Source organism: Microcaecilia unicolor, chromosome 1, assembly GCF_901765095.1.
Source record: "Microcaecilia unicolor chromosome 1, aMicUni1.1, whole genome shotgun sequence".
In the NCBI taxonomy this organism is placed as follows: Eukaryota; Metazoa; Chordata; class Amphibia; order Gymnophiona; family Siphonopidae; genus Microcaecilia; species Microcaecilia unicolor.
The window spans coordinates 368,639,932-368,652,580 of record NC_044031.1 but is presented as its reverse complement, the minus strand read 5'-3'; the positions used below and the strand labels follow the sequence as shown (position 1 = coordinate 368,652,580).

The window sequence follows — 12,649 nt, the reverse complement described above, 5'->3', positions numbered from 1 at the left end:
ACCATGCTCGATTTTAAAGATAAATTACATATTACTAACAATAGTTCTGCAAGTTCAGTTTTCAATTTATCAGTACTCTAGGAAGAATACCATCTGGTCCAGGAGATTTGCTACTCTTCAGTTTGTCAAATTGCTCCATTACATCCTCCAGGTTTATAGAGATTTCATTCAGTTTCTCCGACTCAGCTTTGAATGCCATTTCTGGCACCGGTATCTCTCCCAAATCTTCCTCGGTGAAGACCGAAGCAAAGAATTCATTTAATCTCTCCGCTATGGCTTTGTCTTCCCTGATTGCCCCTGTTTACCCCTCGGCCATCTAGCGTTCCAACTGATTCTTTTGCCGGATTCTTGCTTTTAATATACCCAAAAAAACATTTTCACTATGTGTTTTTTTTTCTCTAACGCAATCTTTTTTTCAATGTCCCTCTTTGCCTTCTTTATCAGCGCTTTGCATTTGACTTGCCATTCCTTATGCTTTTTCTTATTATTTTCAGTCGGTTCCTTCTTCCATTTTCTGAAGGATTTTCTTTTAGCTCTAATAGCTTTCTTCACCTCACTTTTTAACCATGCCGGCTGTCATTTGGTCTTCCTTCCTCCTTTTTTAACACACGGAATATATTTGGCCTGGGCTTCCAGGATGGTGTTTTTGAACAGCATCTATGCCAGATGTAAATTTTTGACCTTCATAGCTGCTCCTCTAAGTTTGTTTATTTTTACCGCTCTTCTCATTTTATCATAGTCTCCTTTTTGAAAGTTAAACGCTAATGTATTGGATTTGCTGTGTGTACTTTCTCCAAAGCGGATATCAAATCTGATCATATTATGATCACTGTTATCAAGCGGCCCCTGCACCATTACCTCCTGCACCAGATCATGTGCTCCACTAAGGACTAGGTCTAGAATTTTTCCTTCTCTTGTTGACTTCTGTACCAGCTGCTCCTTAAATCAGGCCTTGATTTCGTCAAGGAATTTCACCTCCCTAGTATGCCCTGATGTAACATTTACCCAGTCAATATCAGGGTAATTGAAATCACCCATTATTATCGTGCTGCCAGTTTGTTAGCCTCCTTAATTTCTGATAACATTTCTACATCTGTCTGTTTGTCCTGGCCAGGTGGACAGTAGTACACTCCTGTCACTATCCTTTTCCCCTTTACAAATGGAGTTTCAATCCATAGGGATTACAAGATGTGTTTTGTTTATGCAGAAGTTGTAGTCTATTTGATTCAAGGCCCTCCTTAACATACAATGCTACCCCTCCACCAATTCCATCCACCTTATCACTATGATATAATTTGTACCCCGGTATGACAGTGTCCCACTGGTTATCCTCCTTCCACCAGGTCTTAGAGATGCCTATTGTATCTAATTTTTCATTTAGTGCAATATATTCTAACTCTCTTGTCTTATTTCTTAGCCTTCTGGCATTCTCATATAGACATTTCAAACTATGTTTGTTGATCCTATTTACCTCTTATTCAGCTGTTGACAGTTTTAATTTTCAATCTTTTGCCTGATTTTTATTTAAGGACACCTGATCTACTATGGTGTCTTTTGCAACCTCGCTATCGGGATACCCTATCTTCCCTGTTTTGGCAATATCTTTGAAAGATACCCTGTTCCGAACCATGCATTTTTGAATGACTGTCGGACTTCCCCCATGTTCTAGTTTAAAAACTGCTCTATCTCCTTTTTAAATGTCGATGCCAGCAGCCTGGTCCCACCCTGTTTAAGGTGGAGCCCATCATTCTGGAATAGGCTCCCCCTTCTCCAGAATGTTGCCTAGCTCCTTACAAATTTAAAACCCTCCTCCCTGCACCATCGCCTCATCCACGCATTGAGACTCCAGAGCTGTGCCTATCTCTTGGGCCCTGCTTGTGGAATGGGTAGCACTTTAGAAAATGCTACTCTAGAGGTTCTGGATTTGAGCTTTCTACCTAAGAGCCTAGATTTTGCTTCCAGAACCTCTCTCCCACATTTTCCTATGTCATTAATACCCACATGTACCGAGACATCCAGCTGCTCCCCAGCACTATCTAAAATCCTATCTAGGTGACACGTAAGGTCCGCCACCTTCGCACCAGGCAGCAAGGTCCACCAGCCACCCAGCTATCTACATGCCTAATAATCGAATCACTATCATGGTCCTTGATGTGTTGAAATTGCTGACTATATTAAAGGTCCTATACACTGTGATCTTGGAATCTTCACCTTTCTTACTACTTAACATTTCTAAAGCGCTGCTAGGGTTACGCAGAGCTGTACAGTTTAATAAAGAAGGCCTCACTCTTTATTTATTTATGTGTTATTTGCACAAAGAAGCCAGTGAGCAGTGCTGCTCTTTTTGTAAATGTTAAAGAATTCTTGCTCCCACTTCACATACAAGAAAGAACATCTGTATTTCCAGCGGCCCTATTCCTATTTTACAGAAGGCTCAACATTCACTGGCCATTTGTAAAATGAGCTGAGTGATGTGGTACACGTGTTAGTCCACTTTTAAAGGTAATAAATAGAAATAAAACAAAACAGAGACAATAAGATGATACCTTTTTATTGGACTTAATTGGACTTAATTTACACAGACGTCACATGAAAAATGCCAGTGCCAACCAGGATGTCACCTCTGTGGGACAGCACTTTACCACACCAGAACACTGTTCAATGATTTTTCTGCTGAGAATACTAAAAAGAAACTTTAAGACAATCCAGAAACATAAGACCTTTGAAGTCAGAATGATTAAATATTTTGATACTCACCAGACAGGACTTAACAAAGATCTGGGTTTTCTAGCCCATTATAAACCATAACATTCTACTGCTTTGTCACATCTACCATGCATCTCTCACTGTCTCTCATCCACCCAGCTCCATTATTTCACACCTTACCCACCTCACCTTACCCACCTCACCCTCTGAAGACTATCATGGGAATGCTTTGGTGTTTCATTTATATATATATATTTTTTATTTGTTACATTTGTACCCCGTGCTTTCCCACTCATGGCAGGCTCAATGTGGCTTACATGGGGCAATGGAGGGTTAAGTGACTTGCCCAGAGTCACAAGGAGCTGCCTGTGCCAGGAATTGAACTCAGTTCCTCAGGACCAAAGTCCACCACCCTAACCACTAGGCCACTCCACTCCTCTGTTATTTATCAACATTTGCTTATTTCTGATCTGAAGAAGAAGGGTTACCTTTGAAAGCTAATCAAAAAATATATCAAGTTAGTCCAATAGAAAAGGTATCATCTTATTTTGTTTTCTATGTTTTATTTTATTTCTATTTATTACCTTTAAAATAAGCTGGACATTATGAATATCCTGACTTGGATGTTCTATTTTCAAACTAGACACCCCTTGTAAAATGGGGCTTTGAATATTTTTATTATTAATAAACTATTATACATTCACTTTCTTTATATATCTATTCACAGGTAGCAAGCATTCTTATATCTTTACCAGAAGATAGGAGCAGGGTGGCTGTTGGCATCCCTGCACCAAATCTAACTGTAAGTAGTGCCAAAACCTAAAACTCTCCTGGGTGCAAGCATCTATCAGACCTTTCTGTAAAGTATATTGTATCCTCTTCTCAAAGTTTTCCTCAAGCTTTCACTAATTTTTGCTGTGTGTCTGAACTGAAAAACAAAGCTTTCATTGAGCTTCTCCAAGGAAGTGAATGGTTTTCAATTTGAGCTTCTGTTGGTGGATCTTAATTTTAATTCCAGCAGGCCTTCCCTGGGAATAAGTACTTAATGTGGACATTTGTCAGAAACAGAAAGCGATATAACAAGGTTTTATAACTATTTTATCTTTCTATTTGCAAAGACAAGGCCAGAATTAGGGTAGGGCACAGGGCACTCAGAGCATGCCCCGAGCTGCCCCTCTTGTTCAGCTGGGAGAGGTGCAAACAGAGCAATTGCCACAAGGCCAAAGCTGAAGAAGCCACAACCTGCTGGCAGGCTTTCCTGCCCCATTTCTCATTTCTGTCCTGGGTCCCCAATATGTCGAATAGCAACCCTGCACCTGCTCCTGTTTAAAGTGGAAGTGTTCTCAGAGTTAGGGGAGGTTGATAATGTGATCCTGTGTGCTAGTTCTAGTCCTGTGCAAAAGAGAATTCCTGGTCCCTAACATAAGTGTAACCCAAAAAATTACTTCCTAGCATATCAAGATGCCTGACAACAGAGAGGACAATTTTCAAATAAATGTAACCAGATAAGTTGCTATTTTGGTTAAAAATTATTCCCCTCAGGCCTGCTAAAACTATGTTTGAGCTTTCCCAACAAGCATTTTAGCGAGAGTAAAAGAAATTTTGGGAGTAAACAACATGCATGCATTTGGAATTTCAGGTTTGTGTGTATTGTTTCACCCTTGTATCACTGTCTTGCTAAATAGCAGGGGCTAATTTTGTATCCATATACTTCACAGGCAGTTTTGAAAAAGAAAGCTCCTGGGTAATTTCCTTTTGTAAATTAGGGACGAAATCTGGGGGTATAAAAGTACCCATCTGTTTCATGCAGACAGCTATATGGCACAATGGATGGGAGGCGGGGGGGGGGGGGGGGGGGCTAGAAACTGGATTCAGTTGCCACTATAGCTGTTTGTGACACTGGGCAAGTCAGTTAACCTTCTATTGCCTCAGGTACAAAAACTTAAAATTGTGAGCCTAGTAGGGACAGAAAACGTACTGCTACATGTATATGTAAATACTTTGGTTGTGTCACCACAAAGACAATATATCAAAAAATCTAAATAAACATTAACAGGAGCAGTTGAATGAACTTAACAGTAAATACAGTAAATAATTACATTAATATATAGATATAAAAACTGGAAAATTTAATCCTCTGTAACCCCCAATTCATAGGCGGTCGGTGGCCCAACTGTTTGGGGAGGCTAAAGGGGGTGGGGTTAGGGGTGGGGCCAGGAGAGGAGCTTAAATCCATAATTGTCTGATAACACACAGAAAAAATAAATAAATAAAAATAAAAGTCATAATTAATACCTTTTATTAAATTTAGATATTAGATATGCATCATATGTCAAAGAATAAAGTGGTTGCTCAAAGCATAGTCTAACCACAATCGCTTCAACTGCAAAACACTATGCACAACTTTGTGCAAAAAACACACTCAGAACCTTACTGTACCATAATATTACACTGGGCAGACCTAATACACCAATATACCACCCATATGGAAAATGCAAGACCATCAACAATATGAAACAAGGGATCATATCATCACAATTCTCATGTAGAGCCACAAAACCCCCTAATTCATGTTTAATGTGGGGTAGATACCATAAATAAGTAAATAAATATAAACTTTTAATGTTGAGCACCTGATTCTCAAAGTGGACATATTCCAAACACTATAATGAAATAAAATGATCTTTTTACCTTTGTTGTCTGGTGACTTTTTCTGATCATGCTGGCCCAGTATCCGATTCTGCTGCTATCTGTCCTCAGTGCAGGTCAGGAAGTCATCCTCGTTAAATATCTACCTGGCAACCAATGACAACCTCCAGCCACCCCCACCCCCCCTGCTCTCCCAGCAGTAAGATAAACACATTAAACCATAAACCAATTTCTACAACTGTTTACACAAGGCTAGAGGGCTTTCACTGCAGCTCCTTGCTGTGAGGATGGAGGTAAATCAACAATTTAAACCCCTCAGGGGAGGCTTAGCCTCTCCAAGCCTCTTATACCGGGCGCCCTGTGCCCCAGTTCTACCTGTTCCTAAGCTTATCCCATGCCTTTTTAAATTCTGGAACAATCCTCAACACCTCCACCGGGAGGCCATTCCACGCCTCCACCACCCTTTCTGTGAAATAATAGCTCCTTAGGTTACTCCTAAGCCTATTCCCTCTTAACTTTGTCATATGCCCCCTCATTCCAGAGCTCTCCTTCATTTGGAAAAGGCTATCTTCCTGTACATAAATGTCTTGAGATATTTAAACATTTCTATCATGTCTCATCTCTCCCAGCGTATACATGTTGAGGTTCATAAGCCTATCCCTATAATTTTTGCATTCAAGACCGCTTACTAATTTCGTAGCCGCCCTCTGGACCGACTCCATCCTGTTTGTATCTTTCCGTAGGTGCAGTCTCCAGAACTGCACTCAGTATTCCAAATGGGGCCTCACCAGAGACTTATACAACGGCACTATCACCTCCTTTTCCTGCTGGTCTTGCCTCTCTTTATGCACCCAAGCATCCTTCTGGCTTTGGCCGTCGCTTTTTCTACCTGTTTGAAAGCTTTAAGGCCATCAGACACAATCACCCACAAGTCCCGCTCTTCCATCGCACACTGAAGCACTTCACCCCCTATACTGTACCATTCCCTCGGATTTTTGCGACCCAAGTACATGACCCTGCATTTTTTTGGGTTAAACCTTAGTTGCCAAATATCGGTCCATTACTCTAGCTTCGCTAGGTCCTTCCTCATGTCATTCCCACCCTCCAGGGTGTCCACCCTGTTGCAGAGTTTAGTATCATCCACAAAGAGGCAAACCTTACCAGACAGCCCTTCCACAATATCGCTCACAAAGACATTAAAAGAGTCAGCCCTAGGACCGATCCCTGCGGTACTCCATTTCATGTCTATATTTTATTTGTGTCCTGTATATGTTTATGATGCATAATTATTTTTTTCATTTTAAAGTTTCTGAAGTTTTTCTGAACATTTCTACATATTTTATGTATATTATTAATGTAATTGATTATTATAATTACACTAAAGTTGCCCACCACGCCTGTGCCATGTTCAAAATTATCCTCTGAGTAACTGTTTTTGAAGGCTGCTCTATTCTCAGCAACTATCACAAATAAGAAAAATGGCAATAATTGATCCTAAGAATACAAATTCTCAAGGGTACTACTTGAACCTGAAGTCTTGTTAACTAAAAGGGGAAAAGATCAGAAAAAAAATACAAATCAAGGTCAGGTGTACACATAAGTAGCACATATGAGTTTATCTTGTTGGGCAGACTGGATGGACTGTGCAGGTCTTTCTCTGTCGTCATCTACTATGTTACTATGTAAGATCTTGGAACATCAACAATTGCTGTTTCCAGCTTGCAACATATCACGCTGCTTTTATTAGTTGATTTCTTTGTCACAGATCTTTAAAAAAATCCTTAAAATTGTTTTTAACGTGTGTATTTTTTTTACTACATTTTCTTTTACTAAAATGTCCATATAAGCAACTGGAAGAAAACTTGATTTGCTTTCTTCCTTACAGTCTATGTTGACTGCCCAGCCCCGCCTCCAATAGGACTATAAGGACGAAAGCAATCAAGTTTTCTTCCAGTTGCTAGAAAATATATTTTTATTTTCTAGCGCCGGGGAGGTTGAGGCTCTTAACTGAAAGAGACCTGTAACTTCACTCTTAGAATAATTGGTGCACAAATTTCCATGTGTGAAATTGCAATGCTGTTCTGAAACGTGTACGTAACTAAACTGTCTAACGGGCTGATTAATGCTAATAATTCATTGTAACAATTATTGTCATTAATTGGCAACAATTTGGATTTTTCTATTCTTGAAAGATCCACATGCAAATCTTATAGCATGAAACTTGAAAGGGTGACGTGACCATGGAAGGGCATGGGCGGATCAGGGCATTCACTAAGAAAGATACGGCAGTATTATAAAATTTGCAGTATCTGCCCCTGACTGACTTGCCAAGATTTACACCAGGTTTCAGTTGGTGTAAATCCTCATGCCCAAAGTGGGCTCTGATCCCAACACTAAGCACTATTCTATAAATGGTGCCCAACTTGAAGTGCTGTTTATAGACTACCACTCCACTTTTTCGGTGCCCCAAACTTGGGAGCCGTTTACTAATCTAGTCCTCGTGTATTGTGTTAGGATAATAAAACTTGCAACTCCTTTGGTCCCTCTAATTTACAGAGAGTATATCCCCTGGGCAGAGATACCAATAGAGATGAAAGCATTACAAATATTTATTTATTTATTTATTACATTTGTATCCCGCGCTTTCCCACTCTCGCAGGCTCAATGCGGCTTACATAGTAACAAGGAGAATATCAATCTATAGTATCAGAATCAAACAGGAGGTAGGTGGTATGACAAATGAACAAGGGGTAAATGGGATAAAAGAGGTATGAGAGAAGGATAGGTAAGGACATAGAGCGATATAGAAGAGGTAGGGGAAAGGTATGGAGGGTAAGAAGATTGGTAGGAGGTAATTTCTAAGTCATTGTTGTTAATGATAGATGAACCGGAAATGGATGGGTTGCTTATGTTGCTTATGGTAGTCAAGTATATTAAAGAACTTCATATCTGGAAGACAGGTCCCTTCCACCTCAGTAGTGAGTCCTCTTAGGTGTGTTGAAGGAATGCACTTGGGTAGCAGATTTCTCTCACAATTCTGAGCTCTTCTCCTCCTCCCTTCTTCCTAGCAGGTGGAACCCTGGTTACCCCTCTTCCCTTTGTACCAACAAGCTTCTGTAACTAGACTCTGAAGGAAAATCATCTCCTTACAGATCTCCCTGGATCTTGTTTCTCCTTTGCCATTTGTTTCAGCTTGTAGCCATACCAAACTTTTAGCTGACTTGTAGGCGGTTTGCAGTCTTTTTGCAAGTGCTCTCGCTGGTCTCATATAGGCAGCACCCAGATTGTACCAGATGGCTGCACTAACAAATACAGATCCATACAAAAGTCTGAGATAAAGATCCTCATTCTTAAGAAGAACTCCACTATAGGACTTCCTTCTTCCTTTTCTGTGAACCAAAAAGAAACAGTTGGTTTTATATGTATTGTTTTGAGGTTTATCATCTCGTTGGTGTATACTGGCAAGATGACAACACGTGCTTTGATAAGCAAAGCCAGTGATGATCCTAGGTCAGCTGCCACCCGGGGCGGATCGCCGCTGCTCACCCCCCCCCCCCCCCCGGGTGCAGTGGCGTCCGTACCCCAGGGTGCAGCATGAAACCCCCCCTGGCGCATCAAACCCCCCCGGTGCATTCTTAGCTGCTGGGAGCAGCCATGCAGCTGTCGGCTCCGCTGGCTTCCTGCTCCCTCTGCCCTGGAACAGGAAGTAACAGCAAGCAATAAACAGAGCTGAAAGCTCCACATTTCTCTGAGCTTTGCTCAGTGGCATACCGAGGGCGGTGGGGGTGGTCCGCCCCAGGTGCACGCTGCTGGAGGGGTGCAGAGAGCAGCCGCGCGCCTGGGGCGGACCACCCCCATCGCCCTCGGTATGCCACTGAGCAAAGCTCAGAGAAATGTGGAGCTCTCAGCTCTGTTTATTGCTTGCTGTCCTGTAATAAAATATATAATTCATTTTCATTTGACCTTGAAATTAGAAGCTTTCTAAAGGTAGACCCATGCACATGTTATCATTTGTGACATTATTAAAATGACTAGTTTAATGTTAGTCCCTGTAATATACTACCTTTGATCCCTCATAAGTTCTGTGAACATGTGAGGTTGATAATTATTTGAGTTGACTCACGTTAGGGAAGATTTTTACTGCTATATGCTGTATATATAGTGCACGGATGCAGAACATCATGGTACTTGAATGCCCAAATTCATACATCTTATGGTGCAGCACTGCACACCAATCTTATGAGTCAGATCGACAGATTTTCATGGTATTGACAAAACCGAGTGAGCAAACAGTCGGGAAGCTATAGCAATAGAAATTTAGCAACTCCAAAGATATATTTGTGTATGAAGAAAAGGGCACAAACAACTAAGTTTAATAATAACATAATATGACAAACAAATTTAAATTTAAGTGCTGTAGAAAAGCAACAAGGAATGGATCTGCTCTTAGGGATCTGTTGACCACATCTTGCGTTCTTAAATTTATCTTTCTGCCATTGTGAGCCAAGTTTGTTTTTTGTTTTTTTCCAGTGAGTCATGGGTATTTTCTTACTTCCAGGTTTCAACACAGCCAGTGCCACAAGAACCCAGTAGGAAAGACTATGACACATATCAACCATTTCAGAACTCAACCAGGAATTTTGATGAATCGTTCTTTGAGGATCAGGTGCACCATCGCCCGCCAGCAAGCGAGTACAACATGCACCTGGGACTAAAATCCACTGGCAACTATGTTGACTTCTATTCAGCTGCTCGGCCGTACAGTGAACTTAACTATGAAACAAGCCACTATCCAGCCTCTCCAGACTCCTGGGTTTGAAACTTGATCCTGAAGCAAAGATCTAGGAGCTGTGCATGTGCATGCATACCACAAGACATTTTATTTCCTGCAAATCTAGGCCCTCAGTTACTAACATGTGTTAAAGAGTTAACATATGCTAATGCACATTAATGTGCATTAATTTGAGTTAGGCACATACTGGTTGATATTCAGCCCATGGTAGTCAGCAGGTTTTAAGCCACTGACAGCTGCAGGCAGAATTAAGTCCAGATACTCAATACCGGGTCAGTTCCAGACACCAGCATTGAATATTTGGGATCAGGCAGTGAACCAGAAGTTATGAGGGTGCCAACCAATAGTCATTGCCAGCACCCACATGGCTAAGCAGGAAAAGATAGGACCTGTCTATTTGCCTGCTTAATGATGTGAGAACCGCCGCTGAATATGGTCAGCTCCTCCGTAACTCCACCTGGACCGCCCTGGCTCTACCTGGGCAGTACCGCAGCAGTCAAAGCCGATACTCAGCGACACTGTTTGATTAAGTGCTGCTGAATATCAGTGGCTGGTCCACTTAAACCATGCTGAATATTGACCCAATAATAAATAGACCTCATTGAGAATAATGACGCTTGCATTGACATGCATTAAATCACATTAACATGCATTAATGTGTGTTACCACATTAATGCAGGTTAGTAAATGAGGCTATTAGTTTGTTCAAGCCTGTTCCATGGGAAGGCCTTGATAATCAATTATGGAAAATATGATTAAGATGTTGTAGAAGGCTAAAAGACTGAAAGTTAATCTTGAAAAATGGATCCTTAGAAAGAATTTTAAAATATAGATATATATATATATATATACATACATATATATATATGCGTAGTACAGGATAATTTTTAGTGTTATCCTGTAGATTCTAAAGGAGACTGTTGTATAGTGAATGTGGAAGAAGGAAGGCGAAAGGAGCAAAATGGCAGTAGAAGTGGACTAAGGAGATTATTGTTAAGCACAAGAAACTGCAAAAGGTTTACATAATTACGGGGAACAGCTTCTCACATTTTGTTTACTCTCATTCATTGTGAATCATCTAGGCTTCAAGTTGCATTCGGGGTTTACTCTGTACAGCAAGGTGTTTCTTGCCTTTTGTTAATGCTTTGTTGTAAAGTATTTGATGTACATTACAGATTAAAAAAATCAAGTGCATTGTGTATATTACACCAATGCCACAGTGTTTCTTCATCAATGGTTCTAAATATTGCTTCAGTTTCAAACTTTTGAAAGATGTATGAATTTCCAGGGGGAAGCAGGAGTTGAATTGTTTTCTTTCCCCCAGTATGTTTTAACAAAAAAAAGAAAGATACTAAAAAAAAAAAAAAGAAACAAAGGAATATTAGCAGTATTGTTCGTTCTGATATGTGAATATGTTTGTGGCAATTAAACAAGGCATTCAGCAGTTTCTGACAATTAACATACATCATTCCACACTCCTTGTCAACAAAGTGCTTTTTCACTGCCTAAAATTTTAGATGTAGATATTTGAAATAGATTTTTTCATTTATACCAGTTTTCTTTATGATGATACAGTGTTAAAAAATAAATTACAATTGATCTGTCATCCATATTTGCTAAATATGTCTATTTCTAAAAAGAAATTATCATAAGAAAAAAAAATGTGCTTGCTTGTATGTGTGTCTATATGTGTGTCTGTGTGGTAAATCAGTTATTCTGTTTGTTCTTTTGACTGAGTCACAGTTTTTCTCCAGATCATTCACTTCAGTAGACTTCAGCAGTATCTGCTTTATTAAGAGTGAATTTAATACACTGTAATACCCTGGAAGCCTCTATGGATCATGCGCACTACAGACCATTAATATCATTCATCATGATTTCCTGGGAAACTTAGGGGACCTTTTACTAAGGTGTGTTAATGGATTTAGCATGTGCTAAATGTTCCACTGCCCATTGTATATCTATGGACTGCATGGCACTTAACGCACAATAATTCATTAGCATGCACCTTAGTAAAAATAAAAACCTTTAGTCTTTGGTCCCCTCCTTCTAGTGGTGTGCAGAGAACCTCATTAGTTAATCTGGCAACCAATGGAGAGGGCACAGTTGAGAGCTCATTAAGGCATAGACATTTGTATAACAAGGAGTTTAGGAGAGAGCACAGGCGAGGGTCTTCTGCGCCTCACAGACCCTCTCAGACCCTGAGCCTGAAGTAATGGATATTAATGGAGTGGTGGAGTAGCTTACTGGTTAGAGCACCAGGCCGACAACCAGAGAATCCTGGTTCAAATCCCCACTGCTGCTCCTTGTTGTCTTGGGGAAGTTACTTAACCCTCCACTCCCTCAGATGCGAACTTAGATTGTAAACCTTCTCATGACAGGGAAGTATCTAAATATGACTCACCTTGAGTTAGTACAGAAAAAAGTGTGAGCTAAATCATGAGCCAACAAAAGTGGCTTTAGTGGAGGAAATGGAATTTGAAGAGCTTAGACAGCCACATG

At 40.4% G+C, this 12,649-nt stretch overlaps 1 protein-coding gene across 1 annotated transcript in view; it reads left to right on the top strand.

The window, feature by feature from the left end:
- CTNND2 (catenin delta 2) overlaps positions 1 to 11,686 on the top strand; it is a 1,428,722-nt gene extending 1,417,036 nt beyond the window's left edge. Inside the window, exon 21 of the mRNA XM_030219657.1 lies at positions 9,914 to 11,686. Within this exon, the coding sequence (XP_030075517.1) occupies positions 9,914 to 10,174 (261 nt within the window). The 3' untranslated portion in view covers positions 10,175 to 11,686. The remainder of the gene's footprint in view (positions 1 to 9,913) is intronic.
- Positions 11,687 to 12,649: the final 963 nt, after the last annotated feature.